At 38.6% G+C, this 27,066-nt stretch overlaps 1 protein-coding gene across 1 annotated transcript in view; it reads right to left on the bottom strand.

Annotated features, from left to right (window-relative positions):
* Positions 1-21,584: 21,584 nt before the first annotated feature.
* Positions 21,585-27,066, bottom strand: part of LOC108704986 (complement decay-accelerating factor-like) — a 152,086-nt gene continuing 146,604 nt past the window's right edge. Inside the window, exons 7-10 of the mRNA XM_041580716.1 lie at positions 26,532-26,700; positions 23,756-23,789; positions 23,408-23,508; positions 21,585-22,539 (exon numbers count right to left, since the gene is read on the bottom strand). Of these exons, the coding sequence (XP_041436650.1) occupies positions 22,478-22,539; positions 23,408-23,508; positions 23,756-23,789; positions 26,532-26,700 (366 nt within the window). The 3' untranslated portion in view covers positions 21,585-22,477. The remainder of the gene's footprint in view (positions 22,540-23,407; positions 23,509-23,755; positions 23,790-26,531; positions 26,701-27,066) is intronic.

Genomic DNA, 27,066 nt, shown 5'->3' with positions numbered 1-27,066 from the left:
TAAAATCTAACATTCCAACACATAGCCATGTGTTGACCTGTGCCTAGTAAGCCTCAACTTCCCTATCCCGTATAACCATAGGGAGAGAAAAAAACGGCAAAGTCTTCTTCATTTCCATATCGGTCAAAGTTGACCAATCACAAGAGGACTTTCCAATCCATGTTAAAGACTGCCGGTCAACAACATAGCCCTTTGCCTAGACTCTATGACAATTTGACATTGCCGCTATGCCGTTATACCATAGGGAGAGAAAAAACGGCAAAGTCTTCTTCATTTCCATATCGGTCAAAGTTGACCAATCACAAGAGGACTTTGCAATCCGTGTTAAAGACTGCCTGTCAAACAACATAGCCTTTTGCCTACTATAGATTCCTCCTTGCCATACATAGAATAGGAAGACCCACAGCCTTCTATGACAAGAGCTGTCAGTCCCATATCCCTTTGCCTAGGCTCTATGGTAAGTTAGCCATTGCCTAAGCACTCCCATGATAAAATCTAACATTCCAACACATGGCCATGTGTTGACCTGTGCCTAGTAAGCCTCAACTTCCCTATCCCGTAATACCATAGGGAGAGAAAAAACGGCAAAGTCTTCTTCATTTCCATATTGGTCAAAGTTGACCAATCACAAGAGGACTTTCCAATCCATGTTAAAGACTGCCTGTCAACAACATAGCCCTTTGCCTAGACTCTATGACAATTTGACATTGCCGCTATGCCGTAATACCATAGGGAGAGAAAAAACGGCAAAGTCTTCTTCTTTTCCATATCGGTCAATGTTGACCAATCACAAGAGGACTTTCCAATCCATGTTAAAGACTGCCTGTCAAACAACATAGCCTTTTGCCTACTATAGATTCCTCCTTGCCATACAAAGAATAGGAAGACCCACAGCCTTCTATGACAAGAGCTGTCAGTCCCACATCCCTTTGCCTAAGCTCTATGGCAAGTTAGCCATTGCCTAAGCACTCCCATGATAAAATCTAAAATTCCAACACATGGCCATGTGTTGACCTGTGCCTAGTAAGCCTCAACTTCCCTATCCCGTATAACCATAGGGAGAGAAAAAACGGCAAAGTCTTCTTCATTTCCATATCGGTCAAAATTGACCAATCACAAGAGGACTTTCCAATCCATGTTAAAGACTGCCTGTCAACAACATAGCCCTTTGCTTAGACTCTATGACAATTTGACATTGCCGCTATCCCGTAATACCATAGGGAGAGAAAAAACGGCAAAGTCTTCTTCATTTCCATATCGGTCAAAGTTGACCAATCACAAGAGGACTTTCCAATCCATGTTAAAGACTGCCTGTCAAACAACATAGCCTTTTGACTACTATAGATTCCTCCTTGCATTACAAAGAATAGGAAGACTCACAGCCTTCTATGACAAGAGCTGTCAGTCCCATATCCCTTTGCCAGGCTCTATGGCAAATTAGCCATTGCCTAAGCACTCCCATGATAAATTCTAACATTCTAACACATGGACATGTGTTGACCTGTGCCTAGTAAGCCTCAACTTCCCTATCCCGTATTACCATAGGGAGAGAAAAAAACAGCAAAGTCTTCTTCATTTCCATATCGGTCAAAGTTGACCAATCACAAGAGGACTTTCCAATCCATGTTAAAGACTGCCTGTAAACAACATAGCCCTTTGCCTAGACTCTATGACAATTTGACATTGCCGCTATCCCGTAATACTATAGGGAGAGAAAAAACAGCAAAGTCTTCTTCATTTCCATATCGGTCAAAGTTGACCAATCACAAGAGGACTTTCCAATCCAGGTCAAGGACTGCCTGTCAACAACATAGCCTTGCCATACAAAGAATAGGAAGACCCACAGCCTTCTATGACAAGAGCTGTCAGTCCCATATCCCTTTGCCTAGGCTCTATGGCAAATTAGCCATTGCCTAAGCACTCCCATGATAAAATCTAACATTCCAACACATGGCCATGTGTTGACCTGTGCCTAGTAAGCCTCAACTTCCCTATCCCGTAATACCATAGGGAGAGAAAAAACGGCAAAGTCTTCTTCATTTCCATATTGGTCAAAGTTGACCAATCACAAGAGGACTTTCCAATCCATGTTAAAGACTGCCTGTCAAACAACATAGCCTTTTGCCTACTATAGATTACTCCCTGCCATACAAAGTATAGGAAGACCCACAGCCTTCTATGACAAGAGCTGTCAGTCCCATATCCCTTTGCCTAGACTCTATGGCAAATTAGCCATTGCCTAAGCACTCCCATTATAAAAGCTAACATTCCAACACATAGCCATGTGTTGACCTGTGCCTAGTAAGCCTCAACTTCCCTATCCCGTAATACCATAGGGAGAGAAAAAACGTCAAAGTCTTCTTCTTTTCCATATCGGTCAAAGTTGACCAATCACAAGAGGACTTTCCAGTCCATGTTAAAGACTGCCTGTCAAACAACATAGCCTTGCCATACAAAGAATACGAAGACCCACAGCCTTCTATGACAAGAGCTGTCAGTCCCATATCCCTTTGCCTAGGCTCTATGGCAAATTTTTTTATTTTATTTTTTTTTTCCCTTCAGCTTTTAAAGTTTCTTCCAAAAAGAAGTCTGAATGATTATCCAGAATATTGAAAAAAAACTTTTAGCAAAACATCATATAGGAAAAAATTGTATATACATATATATATACATATATAGATTCACACATATATACACACATATTTATTATTTGTATTTATACCAGTTTTTAATTTTCCATTCATTTTCAACTTTTTTTCCATATCTTTTTTTATCAATCAAAAACAAAATATATAAGTTACTTAATGCAATTCTAATACAGTCAGTCACTGATAACTCTTCTGTTTTCCATACTTAGATTTTTCTGCACTTCCAAATAGCTTCTTTCGTTAGATTTATTATTTGCCAAGCTTTAATTATATTTTCATCCTTACATTTTAATTTGAATCCAAAGAAAACTACTTCATAACTCAAAGCATCCAACACAGTAACATATTTTAAAAAAGTACCCATCTTTTTCCATACCATTTGCGCAAAATGACAATTCCAAAATGTATGTAATACTGTTTCTCCACTCTTACAATTTTCTCTAGGGCATTTTGGATTTTTTATTAATCCCCTTAAAAACTGGAAATTCCTTACCGGCAAGGAGTTATGTACAATTTCCCAGGCCAGATCTCTTTGACTGTTTGTCAGATTTTTATTTAATACCATGTTCCATATATTTTTTGAGATTTCACTGTTATACCTTTCAACTGTACACACTATTTCATCTTTCCATAGTCTCTTTGTTATATGTTTTGAATTCATCATGTCACTATAATCATACTGTTTCAAATCATATTTTCTTACAATTCTTTCCATACTTACATAAAACCTGTTTATGTTAAAAGAATACGGTTTATTTATACACACTTTCTCCCACTTGTTTCTTATAAAAAACCAACCACCACTGTATCTAATGAAATCTGCAACCATGCTTTCTTTTGCTATTATCTTAAAAATGAAAGAAATATGCTTTAAAAATAAAAATCGCCTAATGTCAGGAACATCTCTTCCTCCATTTGCCACGTCTTTATACATAATCTCCCTTTTTATTCTCTCCATCTTTGACCCCCATATGAAAATAAAATTTCACGTATAAAACTTTCTCATATAACGATCAGATGGTAAAAACACCATTGACACATATAATAGAAGAGGTAATAAAACAGCTTTTATAATTAAAACTTTTCCAACTATAGATAACTTTCTTAGTCTCCAAAATGCTAATCTCATTTTTATTTTTCCTAACAATGAAATCCAATCTTCCTCTCCTGATAAAATCTGGTTAAAAGTAATTCCTAAATTTTTATCTTATTTTTAACAACTTTTAACTTACAAAAGCAGTCAAAGTTCCAATTTCCATATGTGCAACATGTTGATTTATCGCTATTTAAAGTTAACCCTGATACATTTTTAAAACAGTTTGCAATAAAAACTACCCTATTTATAGAAACAGAATCTGTACATACAACAACTATATCATCCATATACGCAAGACATTTGACTTCTTTCTGATTACTCCCAGGCACTTTTACTCCTCTAATCATTTTATCTTTTCTAAAATTTCTCAATAAAGGTTCTATCGCACAAATAAATAAAATTGGCGATAAGGGACATCCTTGTCGTACTCCTGATTTCACACTTATTTTATTTGTTAAAAACCCATTTACTAACACTTGACTTTCTACATTATTATATAGAACTTTAACCATGTTAATGAATTTCTTACCCAAATTAATTTTTTCAAGCACTGAAAAAATAAACTCATGTGAAACACTATCGAATGCTTTTTCAAAGTCAAGCGAAAACAGGCTAACCCCCTGATCTCTATCCAGAACATCATATAACATATCTCTAATCAACACAAGATTTTCCCATATCATTTTACCTGGTACTCCACAGCCTTGTCCTTCCTCAATTATAAAACCAATTACTTTTCTGAATCTATTTGCTAAAACTTTTGCCATGATTTTATAATCTATATTTAATAAAGTAATTGGCCTATAATTCTTTATTTCTTCCTTGTTACCCTTCTTATAAATCAGAGTTACTAAACCTTTTCTTTGCGAGTTAGAAAACATACCCTCATTAAAACATTCATTTACCATCTCATAGAAATCATATTTAATTAACTCCCAAAATTTCACATAAAATTCTATAACCAATCCATCTATCCCTGGAGATTTATTTCTTGCAAAGCTTTTTACTGCTTTCTCTATTTCAATTACCGAAATATCCCCACCTAAAACCATTTGTTCTTCTAAATTTAAAACTCTATCTAATTTATTTAAGAACATTTCTAAAAAAACTTTCATCCATTTTTCCATTTTTTCCAAATAAACCATTATAGAAGTTAAAGACCTCATTTAAAATATATTTAATATCATTTTTCCCATGTAAACTATCAATTTGGTTACCTTTTTTGCCACATCTAAAGAAAAAACTTGTACATTTTTCATTTTCCTCAAAATCCTTCACTCTAGAATTAAAAATTATTTCTTTACCTCTATGCTCGATCCACTTTTTTATTTCTTTCTTTGTATCTTTAATTTCTTCTTCCATATTATATCCTAATTCTCTAAAAGCAACCATTCCCTGTAGTTTACAATTTAAAAAATTATAGTAACTCCACTCCTCTTTCTTTTTTCTAATACCATTTCTAATGAAAAATAACTTACATTCGTTTTTCATCCAGTCCCACCAGATTCTTTTAGAAGTGAAAGTTCCTTTCGAATTTCTCCAATATTTATACTTGGCATAAAAAAGTTCACATATTTTCTCATCCTCTAATAATAAACAATTTAACTTCCATGGTCTTTTTACACTATTAACTATATTTTCAGATGACAGAGACACATATAGAATTTTATGATCTGAAAAGCCATTTGGTATTAGTTCTACTTCACAGATTTTAAAATCTTTAGTACAAAAACAAAAATCGATTCTTGACTGACTAATTTTGTTTGCCCAAGAAAACCCTTCTTTATCTCCGTGTTTTACCTTCCATGTATCTGTTAACTTAAAATCTCTTAGCATGTTTCTCAAAGTTATAGAAGATTTATCCAATTTACCATCTCCTTTTCTATCTTTTACCCCAATGATACAATTAAAGTCTCCTAAAATCACAATTGGATCAGATCCTGAAAGAAAATATGATATTTTTTCAAACAACTTAACTCTATCATTTTTCTCAGAATTCCCATATACACACATTATTTTAATTTTCATTCCTCTAAAAATTCCATTTACAAAAAAGGCTCTTCCTGGTTCAATTTCAATTAAGTTTTTAAACTCAAAACAATCCCCTTTAATTAATAACCCAATACCAGAATTTTGGCATAAATTTTCCCCAGAGAAAAAGGCTGGTCCCCATTTCCAAGAATTAACTAGGTGTGTATAATTTTTACAAAACTCAATCCAACACTCTTGAACACAAATTATTTCAGCTTTTAACGTAGCTAAAAAATCAAAAATTCCATTTCTCCTCCCTTCATTTTTTATACTTCTTACATTCAAAGAAGCGCAGTTGATTATCATAGTAAAAAATTTAGGAGAAAAGGAACAGGGAAAAAACAAAACAAAACAAAATAAAAATACCACTCCAAAAAACAAAACAAAAAAAAGAACAAAAAAACAAAAATTACCTTTAATATCAGATTAATCAACTATTCAAAAAAAAACAAAAACAAAACAAAACCAATACCAGAGTTTTGACATACATTTTCCCCAGAGAAAAAGGCTGGCCCCCATTACCAAAAATTAACTAGGTGTGTATGATTTTTACAAAACTCAATGCAACTCTCTTGAACACAAATTATTTCAGCTTTTAACGTAGCTAAAAAAACAAAAATTCCATTTCTCCTCCCTTCATTTTTTTATACTTCTTACATTCAAAGAAGCGCAGTTGATTATTACAGTAAAAAAATTTAGGAGAAAAGGAAAAAGAAATATTACATAAAAAAAACAAAAAAAAACAACAAAAATTACCATTATGGTCAGATTAATCAACTATTCAAATAAATAAATAAAGAATTCAGAAGAAGCAAATCACCCTGGGTCATCTTTGCTATCTTCTGCCATCAAAACCTGTGTTGCACTGAGGCGGCTCCCACCTCTATTTCCTCGTGCTAAAACCTCACTTTCACTTATAGGTGAAAGTGGATTAACATCCATAATATCAATAATCCATTCCTGATCTTCTGCTTTATCTACTTGATCTTCTTTTTCTTCTTTTCTTCCTTCTTCACTTTCTTTATTTTCTTTCTCCCCTTCCATCATTACTTCTCTGCTCATTTTTTCACTTTCTCCCTCTTCTTCTTCTGAAAAAGAATTTGAGTCTTCCTTCCTCCTCTTCCTTCTTTCACCTCTTGTCATTTTTTTTACTTTTTTCCCTTCTAACACAGTTAAGTTTGGATTTACTGCCTGTCTCTCTGTTTTTGACTTATTTTCCACTCTCTCCCTTCTGACCACCTCTTTGGACACAACAGATACTGTTTTCTTCACTTTACTTGCATATGAAGATTTCTCACATTCTGTAATCTTGTGCCCTTCCACTCCGCAAATGGAGCATTTAGGTATTATTTTGCACTCTGGGTCATCATGACCTATTTCATCACAGATACGACAAACCATACCAACTGTGTAAGTGTTAGACAAGTGACCAAAATCACTACAGTTCCAGCAAAAAGTGGGCATTAATGAGTATTTTAAAAAACCTCGGTTCCCTCTTATACTGATAGTCTGTCTTGGATGAAACAAGCCATCGGAAGTCAAGTCACTATATCTCAGTTTGGCTTTAAACAATTTTTTTCCTGACCAGACTCTGTAGTCATTTGGGACATCTTTAATAAACTCCAATTCTTCAAATTCCGTTCCCAAATAGTCACAAATTTCCTCAGTGGTAACATAACGATTATACATGGAAACAGTCACCATTCTTATGTTATCTTGGTGCTTAAAGCTTACCTTACAGTTGGTAAGTTTTGGATCCTCCTGCTTGTCTTGGTAATTCCTCCGGAAATCATGGTATTTACTGGTTTCAAAAAACACAAGTTCATAAATACCTCTGTTATAGTATTCCGGTAGACAAAACAGATCCTTTGGCTCAATTCCACAGGTCTTCATCAAGGTTTCCACCACATAGCATAGTCCATTCGATCCACGATGTTCCTCTGGTATCTCAACAACGGCTGTATTTTTGTAGCGAGTCTGTGCATCCGACGGTGTTCCGAAGCAGCTCTCCATCTTCAAGGAAGCTTTTCTTCACCACACAAAGTGGCTTCTGGTCAAATTTTGACCAATCTTCAATAGACTCCAAACGGTCTCCTCCCAATAGCTGCATCAAGCTTAAGACCCCAATATGGAGCCGATGCTTGAAGGCCAAGATTTGAGTGCTGATGCCAAGAAGCGATCCAGGAATGTCAGTTTATGATAAAAGCTGACATTCCAGCACATGACCATGTGTTGACCTGTGCCTAGTAAGCCTCAACTTCCCTATCCCGTATAACCATAGGGAGAGAAAAAAACGACAAAGTCCTCTTCATTTCCATATCGGTCACAGTTGACCAATCACAAGAGGACTTTCCAATCCATGTTAAAGACTGCCTGTCAACAACATAGCCCTTTGCCTAGACTCTATGACAATTTGACATTGCCGCTATCCCGTAATACCATAGGGAGAGAAAAAACGTCAAAGTCTTCTTCTTTTCCATATCGGTCAAACTTGACCAATCACAAGAGGACTTTCCAGTCCATGTTAAAGACTGCCTGTCAAACAACATAGCCTTGCCATACAAAGAATAGGAAGACCCACAGCCTTCTATGACAAGAGCTGTCAGTCCCATATCCCTTTGCATAGGCTCTATGGCAAATTAGCCATTGCCTAAGCACTCCCATGATAAAAGCTAACATTCCAACACATAGCCATGTGTTGACCTGTGCCTAGTAAGCCTCAACTTCCCTATCCCGTAATACCATAGGGAGAGAAAAAACGGCAAAGTCTTCTTCATTTCCATATCGGTCAAAGTTGACCAATCACAAGAGGACTTTCCAATCCATGTTAAAAACTGCCTGTCAAACAACATAGCCTTTTGCCTACTATAGATTACTCCCTGCCATACAAAGTATAGGAAGACCCACAGCCTTCTATGACAAGAGCTGTCAGTCCCATATCCCTTTGCCTAGGCTCTATGGCAAATTAGTCATTGCCTAAGTACTCCCATGATAAAAGCTAACATTCCAACACATAGCCATGTGTTGACCTGTGCCTAGTAATCCTCAACTTCCCTATACCGTAATACCATAGGGAGAGAAAAAACGGCAAAGTCTTCTTCATTTCCATATCGGTCAAAGTTGACCAATCACAAGAGGACTTTCCAATCCATGTTAAAGACTGCCTGTCAAACAACATAGCCTTTTGCCTACTATAGATTCCTCCTTGCCATACAAAGAATAGGAAGACCCACAGCCTTCTATAACAAGAGCTGTCAGTCCCATATCCCTTTGCCTAGGCTCTATGGCAAATTAGCCATTGCCTAAGCACTCCCATGATAAAATCTAACATTCCAACACAGTACCATGTGTTGACCTGTGCCTAGTAAGCCTCAACTTCCCTATCCCGTATAACCATAGAGAGAGAAAAAAACGGCAAAGCCTTTTTCATTTCCATATCGGTCAAAGTTGACCACTCACAAGAGAACTTTCCAATCCATGTTAAAGACTGCCTGTCAACAACATAGCCCTTTGCCTAGACTCTATGACAATTTGACATTGCCGCTATCCCGTAATACCATAGGGAGAGAAAAAACAGCAAAGTCTTCTTCATTTCCATATCGGTCAAAGTTGACCAATCACAAGAGGACTTTCCAGTCCATGTTAAAGACTGCCTGTCAAACAACATAGCCTTGCCATACAAAGAATAGGAAGACCCACAGCCTTCTATGACAAGAGCTGTCAGTCCCATATCCCTTTCCCTAGGCTCTATGGCAAATTAGTCATTGCCTAAGTACTCCCATGATAAAAGCTAACATTCCAACACATGTCCATGTGTTGACCTGTGCCTAGTAAGCCTCAACTTCCCTATCCCGTAATACCATAGGGAGAGAAATAAACGGCAAAATCCTCTTCATTTCCATATCGGTCACAGTTGACCAATCACAAGAGGACTTTCCTTTTTTTTTTTTTTTTTTTTTTATAAACATTTCCATTTCAATTTGTAGAAAAAAAATCCAAAGTATTTCAGTACATATTTCAAAAACAAGAAATAATTCAGGATATTCCAATACATGTACAAAACATATTGAAACATTTTGAAAAACACATTTCCAAGAAATTAGTACATGAAGGAAATTATCAATCCAGGATCCAGGACTTCCACTTTTTGAATTTCCATATCCCTTCAGCATCTATCTTTCCAAATCTTTTCTGGTCACATAAGACATATAAAAATAACTTCCCACGGATCATATTGACACATTCATTAACTTCAATAACAGTTTTATTGAATATCAAAATATTTCGCACATCCCACAGAACTTCTTTCACACAGTTAACCAAAAGCCACAGAATTCTGGCTTGTTTACCTTCAATATTACATAACCCATATAACATCATATTAAAAGTTAGGATTTGTACTCCTGTTAACTCTTTCATCAACTTTCCCATCCTCTTCCACACTTCTTTAGCATACTGTACATGCAGTTCCAAAACACATGTGTAATATTTTCAATCTTCCCACACACTTCTCTCTCACATATCTCCTTTTCAACCAACCCTCTCCTCCTCTGAAATTCACGTGTTGGTAGACACCCATGTACTGCCATCCAAGCCAAATCTTTCTGCCTATTCGTTAAATTTTTCTCATTCACCATATTCCACACTTTCTTACTTTCATTTTCTGTCAAGCCACCAATTCTTTCCATTTCTTCTCTCTCTTCTACCAACTTCAAAACATTCTTATTTTCACACCAATCTTTCACTACCACATTCTCCAAATTATTTCTCCTAATACAACGATCCACTCTTACATAAAACCACGGTGACTTAAAACACACAGGTTTACTCAAATTTACTTCACACAATCCATATTTCCGCAAAACATTTCCAGCTGCATATCTTACCATACACCCTGACATACCTTCTTTCAAACTTAACTTCACACATATACTCACATACTTGACTGCCAAAAATCTCTCAATATCCATCAGACCTTTACCACCATTCCTCTTACTCTTAGTAACTTTCATCCTTCTCAACTTTTCCATCCTAGATTTCCAAAAAAATACAAAAATTAATCTTAAAATTTGTTTTAAACATTTGTCTGGAGCTGGAAAAACATTACTGATGTACAGTAAAATTGGAATCAAAACAGCTTTAATTACTAAAATCCTCCCCTCTATAGTTAGAGATCTTAAAGACCAAAAATCAGTTTTTCTCTTTATTCTCTTATATACACGTTCCCAACTTTCTTTCCCATACATATCATCTCCAAAAATGACACCTAGTACTTCAATGCTATTTTTTTCCACAGGCCATCCACACATCTCCGGCTCATTCCATAACCCAAAAACTTTACACACACTTTTCTCTACATTCAACTTAAAACCACTTGCCATACAAAATAATTCAATGAACATTTTTGCTCTCCTCAAACCCACATTTGATTTACATACCACAGTTATATCATCCATATAGCCAATGACACTTAGATCTCTCCCATCACTCCCAGGTATTTCCACTCCTCTCACTAATTTGTCTTTTCTTAACATGCACATCAAAGGTTCAATCACACAAACAAACAAAACAGGTGAAAGTGGGCAGCCTTGCCTCACCCCTGATTTCACACTTACGCTTTCACTCAAAAATCCATTCACTTGAACTTTACTTATAATATCCTTATACAAACTTTTAATCCAACCAAGAAATTTATTTGGCACTCCCATATACTCCAAAACTTTAAACATAAAACCATGCACACCCCTATCAAAAGCTTTCTCAAAATCCACTTTCACTACACCAACAGGCACCTCTCTATCTTTACTGTACCAAATTGCATCTCTTAATAACATCAAGCTTTCAGTAATCTGTCTCCCAGGCACAGCACACACTTGCTCAAAACCTACCATTTTCTCAATCACTCCTTTCACTCTATTTGCAATAATTTTTGCTATTATTTTGTAATCTGTATTTAGTAATGAAATAGGCCTCCAGTTCTTTAGATCTTTCTGCCCACCTTTTTTATATAACAAAATAATGATCCCTTCTTTCATACTTTTAGATAATTCACCCGCTTCCAAAACATACTTACATACTTCATACACATTATCACCTATCAAATGCCAGAATGCACTATAATATTCCACTGGTAAGCCATCACTACCAGGGACTTTCCCATTTTGCATACCCTTCAAACATTCATCACACTCTTTTTTTGAGATATCTTTGTCAAGATCCTCCTTATCAAAAACATCCAAACATTCCACAATTTCACCCAAGCAATCTTTCTCAAGAGATTTGTCTTGTGTTTTTTCAGAATAAAGACTTTTATAAAAACATTGAACAGTCTTGAGAATTTCACTCTTCCCTTTTACATCTTCCCCATTTTCATCCAACACCTTTAACATACCCATTCTTTTCCCAAAAACCTTTTTAAAGAAAAATTTTGAACATTTTTCATCATTCTCCTTTACAGTCAATTTAGCCTGAGCTATAATTTTCTTCCCATTTTCCTCTAACAGTTTTCTCACAGTTTGCCTAGCTTCTTTAATTTCCTCATTTACCTCCTCCCCCAACCGTCTCAACTCCTCCAAGTATTCCAATCTTAATTGCCATCTTTCATACTCATACCTTTCTTTCTTTGCCTTCTCACACCCCTTTTTAACAAAAAATCTCTTTGTCTCTATCTTTACCCATTCCCACCAGTTTACAATATTTTCAAAATCATTTTTTCTTTCTTCCCATTTCTTGAAAATGAATTCATACTCATTCTTAATAGCCACATCATCCAACAAAGTAACATTTAGTTTCCATACACCCTTCCCATATTCATTCTCACCATTTATACTTACTACACACTTTAAACATGCATGATCCGAAAAAGGCAATCTTCTTAAATTAAAGTCCTGGATCTTGATTGATCTAAGAAAACAAAAATCAATTCGTGAACACACATTTCCACTATCACTAAAGTAAGTAAACCCTTTATTTTTAACACCATATTCCTTGTAGGCATCTCGGAAACCAAAGGTGCTTATGATATCTTTTAATTCTTTACTAGAATTATCCAAGCCTCCAGTTCCATCCCTCCCACCTTCTCTATCACCAGGATTAATTATACAGTTGAAATCGCCTACTAGTATAAAATTATCTCGACCACAAAGAAAATATTTTAGTTTTTCAAACAGTTGAAATCTTTCCCTTTTATCTGTAGGGGCATACACATTTATTAATTTAAATTCTTGGTCATTATAGCGAAAATGAATTAATAGGGCTCTCCCTTGGACTATGTGAAAAACTTTAGAAATAACAAAAGATTTATTTTTAAACAGAACACCAACTCCGGCGTTTCTTTCCGTACTAGTGGACCAAACACATGATCCGCATTCCCATCCAGAAATTTTTGGCTCTTCTGTCAGGAAACACTCCTGTAAACACAACACATCAAAATTGAAAAACAACAGATTTTTTAGGATTGCAGTTCTTCTGTGCAACGATCTAATGCTCCGAACATTCATAGAGCCTATCTTAAGAACCATAGGGAAAAATCAAAGGGAGAAAAAAAAAACAAACATCAAAATTAACTTTTCTTTTTTGCCACCCCTTTAACTTTGGATCTGGCACTAGGAGTCATGAGCTCCTCTTTTTTCTTTTTTGACTTAGATAGAATGTTCTCAGTCTCAGGAAAGGCTAAAGTTCGGGTCAGTTCATCTACTTTTTCTTTATCCAAAAAAGATGAGGAGGGGGTTGATGAGTCAGAATCAAAAGCCGATGAAATATCCCCCCCTGCTACTCCCTCTGAGCTGGAGAAGTCATCGATTCGCTCACTCCATGGAGTAGAGGCAATACCTTCTATTTCAATTCCTGGTTCTGGATCATTTTTGCGCTTAAGAGATTGTTTTTCTATGTCCATTTCCAGAGGGATTTCAGGATTCTCTCCCATAGTCTGTATGGAATCCTCCCCCTCAGCAATTAGCAAGTCAGGTGTTTCGATTCCTTCAGCGCTTAACGAGGCAGGTGTTTCCACTCCAACAGCGCTTAACGAGGCAGGTGTTTCCACTCCAACAGCGCTTAACGAGGCAGGTGTTTCCACTCCAACAGCGCTTAACGAGGCAGGTGTTTCCACTCCAACAGCGCTTAACGAGGCAGGTGTTTCCACTCCAACAGCGCTTAACGAGGCAGGTGTTTCCACTCCAACAGCGCTTAACGAGGCAGGTGTTTCCACTCCAACAGCGCTTAACGAGGCAGGTGTTTCCACTCCAACAGCGCTTAACGAGGCAGGTGTTTCCACTCCAACAGCGCTTAACGAGGCAGGTGTTTCCATTCCGTCATCACTTAATGAGGCAGGTGTTTTCTCTGGAGCCTCCCCTGGATCCTCACCCAGCGGTGAAAGAGGTTCACTGTGTATTAGTTGCTCCACTGTAATCTCAGTTTCTAATCTTGAACAGATTGCACAGGTTTAGCAACAACAGCTGCATAGGTTTTAGAAATAGTACATTGTCTGGCAAGATGTTTGTCAGACCCACAAAAATGGCATTTCCTTGACACTTGGCACTCTGAGGTTTTGTGTCCAGGTTTAAAACAGTTCCGACAACACGGCCCTGTAGAACACTCATCTTTGGTGTGTCCAAAAGTATAACAATTCCTACAAAAAGTAGGCTGACCAGGGTAAAATAGGTACCCTTTGTTGCTTCCAATTGAGAAGGACTGGGGAGGATGAGATAGTCCACCAATTCCATTTTTGTCTCTAATTAGCTCAACCCAGAACCTTCTCTGCCCATTAAAAGTCCCGAAAACATTTTTTTCTTTTCTCACCTGGAGACACAAAGCTGCAATATCTCCTTAAAAAGGCTCGGATTTCCTCATCTCTGACGAAGGGGTTAAACATGTGGACTGTAATCGGCACTCTCTGTCTCGCTTTGTTCATAACGAACCGGATACCATTTAAATCCGCATGCTCTTCCTTTTCCAAATATCTCTGGTAGCAGGTTTGCAGCAGGGTTTCATTGACAAAAGAAACATCAAAAAATCCTTGCAGTGGGAAGGATTGAACACAGAAGATGGATTCTCTTGTCATCCCAAGAACTCCTTCCATAATCTTGATCTGCACATGCATTAGGCCCCACGTTTGCCTCTTCTCATGAGGAATGAACAGCCGAACTGTATGTGGTGCATCAGGTGGCATCTCGGAAGCCATCATACATCAGATAGGAAAACACCTTCTCACAAGAGCATGCCTGGTACCCAATAGCAGCATCCCACCAACCACTTAAGGAAGAATGGAAGGGCCGAGAGCAGGGTCCTCCTGTTTGAATGTGTAGGCAGTTCTTCAACCAATCGCAAGAACTGTCAGTCCCATGATAGGATCTGACATTCCAATCCAGGTCAAAGACTGCCTGTCAGCAACATTGCTCTTTGCATAGACTCTATGACAATTTGACATTGCCGCTATCCCGTGATACCATAGGGAGAGAAAAACTGGCAAATTCAACTTCATTTCCATATCGGTCAAAATTGACCAATCAAAAGAGGACTTTCCAATCCATGTTAAAGACTGCCGGTCAAACAACATAGCCTTTTGCCTACTATAGATTCCTCCCTGCCATACAAAGAATAGGAAGACCCACAGCCTTCTATGTCAAGAGCTGTCAGTCCCATATCCCTTTACCTAGGCTCTATGGCAAATTAGCCATTGCCTAAGCACTCCAATTATAAAAGCTAACATTCCAACACATCGCCATGTGTTGACCTGTGCCTAGTAAGCCTTAACTTCCCTATCCCGTAATACCATAGGGAGAGAAAAAACGGCAAAGTCTTCTTCATTTCCATATCGGTCAAAATTGACCAATCACAAGAGGACTTTCCAATCCAGGTCAAAGACTGCCTGTCAACAACATAGCCCTTTGCATAGACTCTATGACAATTTGACATTGCCGCTATCCCGTGATACCATAGTGAGAGAAAAAATGGCAAATTCAACTTCATTTCCATATCGGTCAAAATTGACCAATCAAAAAAGGACTTTCCAATACATGTTAAAGACTGCCGGTCAAACAACATAGCCTTTTGCCTACTATAGATTCCTCCCTGCCATACAAAGTATAGGAAGACCCACAGCCTTCTATGTCAAGAGCTGTCAGTCCCATATCCCTTTGCCTAGGCTCTATGGCAAATTAGCCATTGCCTAAGCACTCCCATGATAAAAGCTAACATTCCAACACATAGCCATGTGTTGACCTGTGCCTAGTAAGCCTCAACTTCCCTATCCCGTAATACCATAGGGAGAGAAAAAACGGCCAAGTCTTCTTCATTTCCATATCGGTCAAAATTGACCAATCACAAGAGGACTTTCCAATCCATGTTAAAGACTGCAGGTCAAACAACATAGCCTTTTGCCTACTATAGATTCCTCCCTGCCATACAAAGAATAGGAAGACCCACAGCCTTCTATGTCAAGAGCTGTCAGTCCCATATCCCTTTGCCTAGGCTCTATGGGAAATTAGCCATTGCCTAAGCACTCCCATAATAAAAGCTAACATTCCAACACATGACCATGTGTTGAGCTGTGCCTAGTAAGCCTCAACTTCCCTATCCCGTAATACCATAGGGAGAGAACAACCCACCAAGTCCTCCTTCTTTTCCATATCGCTCAAAGTTGACCAATCACAAGAGGACTTTCCAATCCATGTCAAAGACTGCCTGGCAACAACATAGCCCTTTGTCTATTATAGATTACCCCCTTCCATACAAAAGAATAGGAAGACCCACACCCATCTATCACAAGAGCTGTCAGACACATAGCCCTTTGCCTAGACTCTGTGACAATTTGACATCACCTAATCCCTTCCATGATAAAGTCTGACATTCCAACACATTCCCATGTGTTGAGCTGTGCCAAGTAAGCCTCAACTTCCCTATCCAGTAATACCATAGGGAGAGAAAAAACCAGCAAGTCAACGTTACTTCCATATCAGTCAAAGTTGACCAATCACAGGAGGACTTTCCAATCCATGTTAAATACTATCTGTCAACAACATAGCTCTTTGCCTAGCCTCTATGGCAATTTGACATCGCCGCTTTCCCGTAACACCATAGGGAGAGAAAACCCCACTAAGTTTCCTTCTTTTCCATATTAGTCAAAGTTGACCAATCACAAGAGAACTTTCCAATCCATTTCAAAGACTGCCTGTCCACAACATAGCCCTTTGCTTAGAGTCGATGACAATTTGACTTCGCCGCTATCCCGTAATACCATAGGGAGAGAACAACCCACCAAGTCTCCTTCATTTCCATATCAGTCAAAGTTGACCAATCACAAGAGGACTTTGCAAACCATGTCAAAGACTGTCTGTCAACAACATAGCCCTTTGCCTAGGCTCTATGACAAGTTGACATCACCGCTACCCCGTAATACCATAGGAAGAGAATAACCCACCAAGTCTGCTTCATTTCCATATCAGTCAAAGTTGACCAATCACAAGAGGACTTTCCAAACCATGTCAAAGACTGTCTGTCTGTCAACAACATAGCCCTTTGGCTAGACTCTATGATAATTTGACATCACCCATCCCCTTCCATGATAAGGTCTGACATTCCAACACATTACCATGTGTTGAGCTGTGCCAAGTAAGCCTCAACTTCCCTATCCCGTAATACCATAGGGAGAGATAAACCCACCAAGTCTCATTCATTTCCATATCGGTCAAAGTTGACCAATCACAAGAGAACTTTCCAAACCATGTCAAAGACTGCCTGTCAACAACATAGCCCTTTGCCTAGGCTCTATGACAATTTGACATCACCACTACCCCGTAATACCATAAGGAGAGAACAACCCACCAAGTCTCCTTCATTTCCATATCGTTCAAAGTTGACCAATCACAAGAGAACATTCCAAACCATGTCAAAGACTGCCTGTCAACAACATAGCCCTTTGCCTAGCCTCTATGACAATTTGACATTGCCGCTATCCCGTAATACCATAGGGAGAGAACAAAGACTGCCTGTCAACAACATAGCCCTTTGTCTATTATAGATCACCCCCTTCCATACAAAAGAATAGGAAAACCCACACCAACTATCACAGGAGCTGTCAGACACATAGCCCTTTGCCTAAACTCTATAACAATTTGACATCACCATACATACGTTGGGGTGGGAGGGGGATGCCTTTACACCTACACCCACCAGTCCATTTTGGAGTGGAATATTTAAAAAAAAGTATTATATATTGTGTGACAACAGGTCAGTAAAGGTTTGTGGATTTGTGTAGGACAGTGTGTCTGTCTGTCCCAGGTTTCAGCAGTTTGCTCTCAGTTTCTGGTAATGCAGTCAGCTCACAGACCAGGTAACGAGCTCAGAGGAATCTATTCTGCTGATCCAGGTTGCTATAAGAATTCCCAGCCTGCTTAGGGTTTGGCTCCACCCTGGAACCAGTTCAGACATGAGATATCAGGCTGGCGAGTTCTGTGAAAGATTTTTTCGGTAAGCAAACTTTTGGCGTTTTAGGTGAAATACAAACCTTTTTGTGTGTGGTAAAGACTGTTATTGCTATTGTAGGGACCAGAGCAACGCAAGGTTGTTTCCAGTCTGATAGTCGGGGAAGCCAGAATGTATAGTTAGCTGCCAAGCTGCCAAGGGTTTATTTTGCTGTTGTGTTTTTTTCCCCCTTTTTGTTTTGTCCACCTCTAAATGGTGCAAATAGTCCTATTTAAATAAAAACCCACACGTGGGTTTCAACGAGACTTGTTGTTCTACTTTGCCTGATTTATTCGGTGGACTCATCCAGGGAGTCACCTGTATCCCGCTGATGGGCTAATCCCTACAATAGATCTAAAGTTCAAAGAATACAGTCAATGAAGATCTGCAGGTAAGTTTATTCCAAGGTATTTTAGTCATCAGAATATAGACTTGTAGGTGATGCCTTCAAACCTTTTTTTCTGCGTTGATTCCCACTAGGGCCACAGCAATTTTTTAATTTCTTTGCAGTGTAAATCATATATATCAGGGTTCCTGTGTTCTTTGTACCTCATCTTCCCTCTGTGATTCCTCCTTGTTCTTTATAGAAATGTATGCTTCATTCTGTCACTTACTCATTTATATTCATTTATATTCTTGTGAATTTTGTTTCAAATAAGCAGTCTCACCCCTGATGAAGTCCATAGCAGTGTTACATAGTTAGTTACATAGTTAAATTGGGTTGAAAAAAGACAAAGTCCATCAAGTTCAACCCCTCCAAATGAAAACCCAGCATCCATACACACACCCCTCCCTACTTTTAATTAAAATTCTATATACCCATACCTATACTAACTATAGAGTTTAGTATCACAATAGCCTTTGATATTATGTCTGTCCAAAAAATCATCCAAGCCATTCTTATAGTCATTAACTGAATCAGCCATCACAACATCACCCGGCAGTGCATTCCCCAACCTCACTGTCCTCACTGTGATGAACCCCCTACTCTGTTCCTTTAAATGAAACTTCTTTTCCTCTAGTCTGAAGGGGAGGCCTCTGGTACGTCATTCTCTTTATGGGTAAAAAGGTCCCCTGCTATTTGTCTATAATGTCCTCTAATGTACTTGTAAAGTCTAATCATGTCCCCTCGCAAGCGCCTTTTTTCCAGAGAAAACAACCCCAACCTTGACAGTCTACCCTCATAGTTTAGGTCTTCGGTCCCTCTAACCAGTTTAGTTGCACTTAGTCTCTGCACTCTCTCCAGCTCATTTATATCCCTCTTAAGGACTGGAGTCCAAAACTGCCCCCATACTCCAGATGAGGCCTCACCAGGGACCTAAATTAGGGCTGAACTCCACGGAGCATTGATGTCCGTGGATGTGCAGAAGAAATTGTAGGTACAAATCACATATATCCGACTGTCGGATGTGAATGGCACATGCTGTGTCTTCATCCGACAGTTGGATACATTGGACATCAATGTGCTGTGGAGTTCAGCCCTTCATTCATATGAAGAAAATTGTCCTGTGTAAAAGTCTCCCATTTGTGTTAACATTTGTTGGAATTCTGGTTGAAATGGATAAATATGACATTTGGGGGCAAATTTACTTATGGTCGAATATCGAGGGTTAATTAACGCTCGATATTTGACTGCCAAATCGAAATCCTTTGACTTCGAACATCGAAGTCGAAGGATTTACCACAAATAGTTCGATTGAACGAAGAATTGTTCGATTCGAAGGATTTTAATCCATCGATCAAACGAATTTTCTTCGACCAAAAAATACTTCGGATAGCCTATGGGGACCTTCGATTTTTAGTTTGAATCGTTCAATTCAAAGTCGAAGTCATAGTCGAAGGTCTAAGAAGCCAATTCGATGGTTGAAGTAGCCAAAAAAAACATTCGAAATTCGAAGTTTTTTTTATTCTATTCCTTCACTGGAACTAAGTAAATGGGCCCCTTGGAGTTTAGCAGGTTGAGACTGAGATGCTAATTGGAGTATGATTGGAATAAGAAAAGCTGACAGTATTTGTATGGTCCTTCTGGTTCAGTTGGTTGATTGAAGTTGTTATATAATCTATTCTTCTATCGGGTGAAAATAGAAATTTGACTTGTACATCATGTATATTAGTTTGTGTTAACAATTCCTGTTTTTCAGTGGTGTCCAACTAAGAAATGGACCAGTTATATCTTTAACAGCATGTTGGGGGGCCAGAGTCAATTAAAATGATGTTATACAGTGAAGTCTATGGAGCCTCTGCTCAGACTGGGGGCCATAAAATTCCTTTGGAGGGACCAGTCAAGTTACAAGACTCCACTTGGACAACCCTCTTCTGTTCTGCTATTAGATTCCTACTGTACTTATCCAGAGAACTAATTATATGAGTTAAGTGTCACCATAAAATTCATTCATATTAACAGTACATGTATCCCTTAATAAAAAACAAAATAAATACTGAATGTAAATGACAAAAGTGCCTAGAATAGCCCCGTCATCAATTTTACATTCAATTATTTTAAAGATTTACTTATCCTTTAAATAAAACCTGTCTTGTGTTCATTTGGGACATATATGGAGAATAGGGAATCAATGTTCCAAGCTTGGGTTTAAATGAAAACATCTGAACAAAAGTGAAGTGTTACGTTTCAATGTTCTGATCCCCTTTCCTTTTATTGATGAGTTGAGGAACTTCTGTTTCTTTTTGTGTTCAGATAAAGATACAACTTCTCATACCCAAGAAGACCTTGGTTTCTTATTGTAATGCTTCTTTTTTGGGCTAATTAAAGCCTTGTTAGGTTATGGCCAACTATTAACAGTAAAGCAAGGTTTACACTTATTATTGAATTCCTCGCTTGAAGGCAAGTTTTAGACACATAAAAACCAGGTGTACTGCCAAAGGGAGTAGACTGAGTCCATATAGGGGCTTCCAAATAGCCAATCACAACACTTATTCACTTATTTGGCACCCCAGGAACTTTTTGCAGCTTATGTTGCTCTCCAACCTTTTTTTACAGTTGACTGTAGCTCAACAAAGCTTGGGGACCCTGCTCTAGAGGTTCTGGTTCTTCTAGGCCAGAACAGCTTGATTGGGCCTTGTTGTACTCAGGCTCAGCTGGGTCACCAACCAGAAGCCAATAAGAGAGATTCACCCCTAACCAGACACTATGTTACAGTGTAGCAGTGAGTGGCTATAGACCTGTAGGCTAATAACTGAGATATATAAATTACAACTATATACATGAGCATGTGCCCAGCAAATAGGGATTTAAAGCCATAGAGGCTTAGTAAAAGAGCAATGAGCTACACATTCTCAATTCTATTAAAAGTGTCGATCTTTTTATAGGTTAATGTATCACATTTACATTCCATGAGAATATACTGAGCTTATTCATTTATTGTGGACAATAGCTGTAAAGATTGTATAATAACACACTTTCAGTAATAACAAATATAAATGTAAAAGTTTAGCACCAGGGACTAGGATATTTGTTGTTGCAAATAAAATATAATTTCTATTCAGTAACACATTGCATAGAAAATATAATGTATATACTCTGTCTCTCTATATGCAGGAGCAAAGTCAGATTTTAATTGACAGATCATTGACATTACTGTGGGATCCCTTTGCCTAGATAATGTATCCGATCTAACTGTATAATAACTGACTCTGACACAAACCTGCATGTAGAGAGACTGAGGAGAGATGGAAGCTGATAACTATGAGAGGAAAAGGGACAGAAGTTCTAACAGATTATTTTTAGAAACCTTCTTAATTCTATGAGATAACGTTTATGTCAAATTTTCATTTTCAGGATAGTTCTTTAATCTAATGTAACATTTCTTATACTCTCAATTCTAAGCAAAACTTTCATTCAACTCATTACTGAGAAATAATGAACAAATCAGCTGCTGTTTTTTCCTGTATTGGTAAAGTGACTTCCAGCTGCTGTTTTGTGGGACCCTGATCTTTGTCTTTTCTTCTTGTTCCATCTCTCTGGGTTCCACTGTGAGTATTAGTGAGTTGGATCAGTCTATTCTCCGGGGAACAACATAGAGCTTCCATTTCTTCCCCTGTTACTCTTTAGGTTCATTCTTTGGGTTTCCAGTTACAATATTTAGATCATTCATGGAATTATGATGAATCCATTCTTATTTAATACAGACCAACTACTATCCATTTCCCACGTGTGACAGTAGATGGAGAATACAGAGGCTTGGGTACAGCTGGAGGGGCAGAAGGGGCAGTTAGTGGAACAGTCTTACAGGGAAACCATCTCCATTCTGCCCCCTCTCTCTGTTTCTCTCCGACATCTCTTCTCTCCTAGATAAAATAAATGAAATGGGTCCAATCAGGGTCCCATTTGGTTTCAGAGTCCCACAAACAAACCTATTATATTTTCCCAAACCTTTCATTGTTTCCTATCTCCTAAGTTTAAAACATGAAAAAAAATACATCTTTGTGACCACAACCAGTTACTCCCACTAGCTTTTTGGAAACCCCATCCAATTCCATGTGATATATAAGAGGAATAAGACCAAGACTCCAGACTCTGTGGAACCAAACAGAAGAGCCCCAGAATCCTCCCTGGCTCCCCCTAGCCAAACTAGCCAGTATTGTTGCCCTTCTGGTGTTAATAAAAACTTAAAAGCATTCTTACACACACACACATATACACACACATATACACACACACTCATATACACACACACACGCTAAACACCAAACTTTAAAAAAAATCCCTTTAAAGACACACAACATTAGTGAAGGCCTAACATATACAGTATCCAATGGGGTTTACGTATAGAGTGATATTTGGGGAAAATTTGTAACTGTTTTTCATTTATCCCAAACAATATTTTCCCAAATACCTGTCAGTGTGTGGGAGTTCTTCCCTTAATGATATAACTTTCAATTGAATAAAACAGAGCTAATCGGGGGTTTCTTAATGCAATGGCTAAATGATATCTCTGTGTCTCCATCATCATCATCATCATCATGGACACGAGTCCCCACCAGGGGCAAAAAGAAAATGATTTGGTTCTTAGGGACAATGAAGTGATTCTCTCTGGGAACAGGAACACTTTCTTCCTGATACTAGTGGGGGCTTGTGCCCCTGATGATAATGACAGAACTGGGGGAGCTGGGAATATTATCAGACATACTTCTCTACTGACACCCCCCACATTACCTGTCCTGTTCTGCTCCCACTTTTCCTTCACAGTAAAGCACAAGACGACGAGGATCAGAATAATCAGAAACAGCGGCTTCAGCACCAGCGACACCTGGAAACTGTCAGAATAACACAGGGGTTACATGTGCAGCCCCCCAGTACCCCAACTCCTTGGCTTAGGGGATGGGGGGCATTTTCCTCATTTACCAAACCTGGAAAACTATTTTGTGACATATTCAGTAGTGATGATATTATTTGGGGGAGGGGCACCCAATCTGCTAAAGGTTTTCCAATATTTAGTGTGAATAAAGGAAATAATAACAGAGGCCAAATGATCAGTGCAGGAGGGCAGCCGGTTACACTTACTATGAGTCGGAGGCACCTGCAGCTTTAAGGTTACCTGTAAGAGGACAAAGCAGTTGTAAATAAGAGGTACTCCCAAAACTGGCCTCTGCTATATAATATAGAAAATATAATAATACCAACAGTAACAAGATACAAAATATTCTTTTGGCAACATATATTAGGTACCTCATTCTAGTAATTCTAATAAAACCTATAGTAAGGATGAATATTCCAGGTTATAAACAAGTGCTATGAATCCTGGTATTACTATTCTCTGGTTGTAAAGGAGATCTCACCATCAGCATAGGAAGGGGTTCTTTACTGTAAGGGCAGTCAGGTTATGGTATTCCCTACCAAGAGAGGGGGAATGAGTGATTCATTGGTAGGAGGAAAGGAGATCTCACCATCAGCATAGGAAGGGGTTCTTTACTGTAAGGGCAGTCAAGTTATGGGATTCCCTACCAAGAGAGGGGTAATGAGTGATTATATAACAGTAATTGACACAGGACACAATGGAAATGATATTTGGGGTCAATAAAAAACTTTTGTGCATGTGACGGAGTTGGCAGTTCTCTTTCTGGGGCGGGGGGGGTCTGCTTCCTGTACAACTTTTGGAATTCAAGGTGACTTTTCACATTCATCACACAAATAAAGTAGTTAAACATTTCTATTATTAATATATATATATACACACATATGTGTGTGTGTGTGTGTGTAGTGAACTGGTAAATGCATTCCCTTTTACTTTGCATTTCTCAAAGTTTGTTGAAGGGGACCCTTCATCTAAAGTAATGCCCCATTTCCTGGGTAATAGTGTGACTCCCCGCTATCCCAGGTTTGGCCACTAGATGTGCTCAGGGTCCATTTTGTAAGCCCGTTACCTGAGCCGGCAGGAAGGATGAAGTGGAACCTAGATAAGGTCAGGTCTAGTAAGGACAGGTTAACTCACTAGACTAGAATTAGTGTAGGCTCTCACACACCCTATTTAATTGAAGAGATGCCTGGTGCACACAGGTAGAGGCTCAGCCACCTCACAGCAACGACAGCAAGGAAATTCCAGTGGCACACAGTCTGTATGAAGTCTTCTAGTGTTTATTAAGCAGAGTGCAATGCAATGTTTGACAAAGGGGTTTTCTCCCCAAAACGTTGCATTGCACTCCACTTAATAAACACTTGAAGACTTCATACAGGTTAACTCACTGTCATAGATCACTCTAGGAGTGACAGATAGTCAGGGTTATTTATCCGAGCCTCTGAGGCTCCACCGAGAAGTGTTGAGTGGGTATTACTTTCACAGCGGGAATTAAGTCTCACACTTGGTAGTGGGTGTGGTGGAAGCCCAGGGAAATAGCCATAAACAATTGGAGCAGGCATAGGGACTTTGCAGGTTTAATGGTAACTGAAGATAAACACAGGAACAGGTCAAAATCAAATACAAAGTCAAAACAAAGTCTTTACCAGACAGGTAAGGAAAGCTGAAACAAAATCACAGGAACAAGAACTCTGGAACTAGGAATCACAGGAACAAAGATTATCCAGGAACAGACTAATTCAATCACAATGACTCAGCCCTGAGCAAAGCTTAGGGCAGGGTTTATAAAGGGCTGGTGATTAGGGAATACAAAACATATGAGGGTAACAAGAAGGGGGGAGACCAGGGAGGAGACAAACTGGAAACAGACAGAAATACAGAACAACAATAAGACAAAGTCAGGACCAGCCCCAAGAGCCTCCAGTAGCTCACTCAGTAAGTGCACTGAATGTCCACAAACACCAGTCCCAAGAGTTCAAGTCCCAGCTGGTTCTTACAGTGGGATTATGATCCCGGGTACTAATTGCCCAAAAGTAGGGACTAAGTGTTAGAGTTTCCTCTGCTAAATGTTGTGTATATTATCTTCCCTAAGTGACTTACACTGACCATTGGTTCTTGTGAGTATCTGCCAATCCACTGTTCTATGTCCCTGCTCATCTCTCATTCAACTCCCATGTGGATTATCTTGTTCTTTTATAATTCAGTTCTTTGGTTAAATTACAAGAACCACTGCACACAATTATTATGCATTACATACAGTTTTAGTTGCACAACACCCTGTCTCCACACCATTGCAGGTGCTCATCCCCTGGGAATTAAGGTCTCATCCGGAGAAAATATTTGGGGTGAAGCTCAGTCAGAGCAATGGTGTCATTCAATTTAGCATTGGCTTAAATATATATATATATATATATATATATATATATATATATATATATATATATATATATATATAAAATTAAAACAACAAAGTGAAATGCGGCTCATCCCTTTTTATTGGGTTCACATGGGTCAGGCTTGATATACATACTACTACAGAAATGAACCCCAGTACTCCAATATAAAGCCCCCTAGGAAAAACTATCTTGCACAACTGAACTGTAACTCTAGTAAAAAAAGACCCTTTTAGTTACAAAGTGTGTACAAAGTGTGCGTAAGCTGACGGCCCTGTCAAGGCAATGTCCAAGCGTCAGTCCTAACTGAGTGAAAAAAAGAAAGTGTTATCTTTGGGGGGAGAATCAAGCCTGACCCATGTGCAACCAATAAAAAGGGATGAGCAGCATTTCACTTTGTTGTTTTCATTTTATATGATGGGGAGGTGGCTCTCGTCTCAACGCCTGCTCTGCCAACCCCCACTTAATGGAGTCTTTGGAAGAGATCATGCTAAATAAAGAGACAAGCAGGTATGGTCTTTCTCTTATGGACTACATATTTGAGTGCTGGGGTTCATTTCTGTAGTAGTATTATGTATATATGTAGTGGTACCTGAGATCCAGACTGAGGCTTCCCCAGGCCCAGCAGCAGTGAGACCCCGTACTGTAACCATATAATTGGTGTCTGCTTCCATGGGAATTCTGTATTCTGTCACATTAGGGGGGAACTGGTGGGATTCTTCCTCTATCACAGTATTTTCCTTCCAGACCAACATATTCAGCTGCAAACAAGAGAAAGACAAGGGAACAAGGAGCAGCAACTGGAGCCTGAGGACCATTTAAGGTAAAATTCATGGAAATGTCCATTTGTTCTTCCAGATACTCCTGGAGGCTCAGCTGGGAGATTTATTTGGATAAAATTCAGGGTGAAGATCTATTGCTGAATACGTGATATAATAGTGGGTTCCTATACAGCACATGTTATTATGTATGGGCCGAGGGTCTCTGAGCAGCTTAACAAAAAAAGACTAAAAACCTCAACCCCAAAAGGTCATCAATTCACACTCGGGGTATAGGGCACAGTGTGGATTCAGCTACACGACACCCCAAAATCTCATGGGCAGTGGTGAGAGACTATAAGAGATAAG

This window comes from Xenopus laevis, chromosome 1S (genome assembly GCF_017654675.1).
Source record: "Xenopus laevis strain J_2021 chromosome 1S, Xenopus_laevis_v10.1, whole genome shotgun sequence".
Classification (NCBI taxonomy): Eukaryota; Metazoa; Chordata; class Amphibia; order Anura; family Pipidae; genus Xenopus; species Xenopus laevis.
The sequence above is the reverse complement of the archived record's forward strand: the minus strand, read 5'-3'. Positions and strand labels throughout refer to the sequence as shown.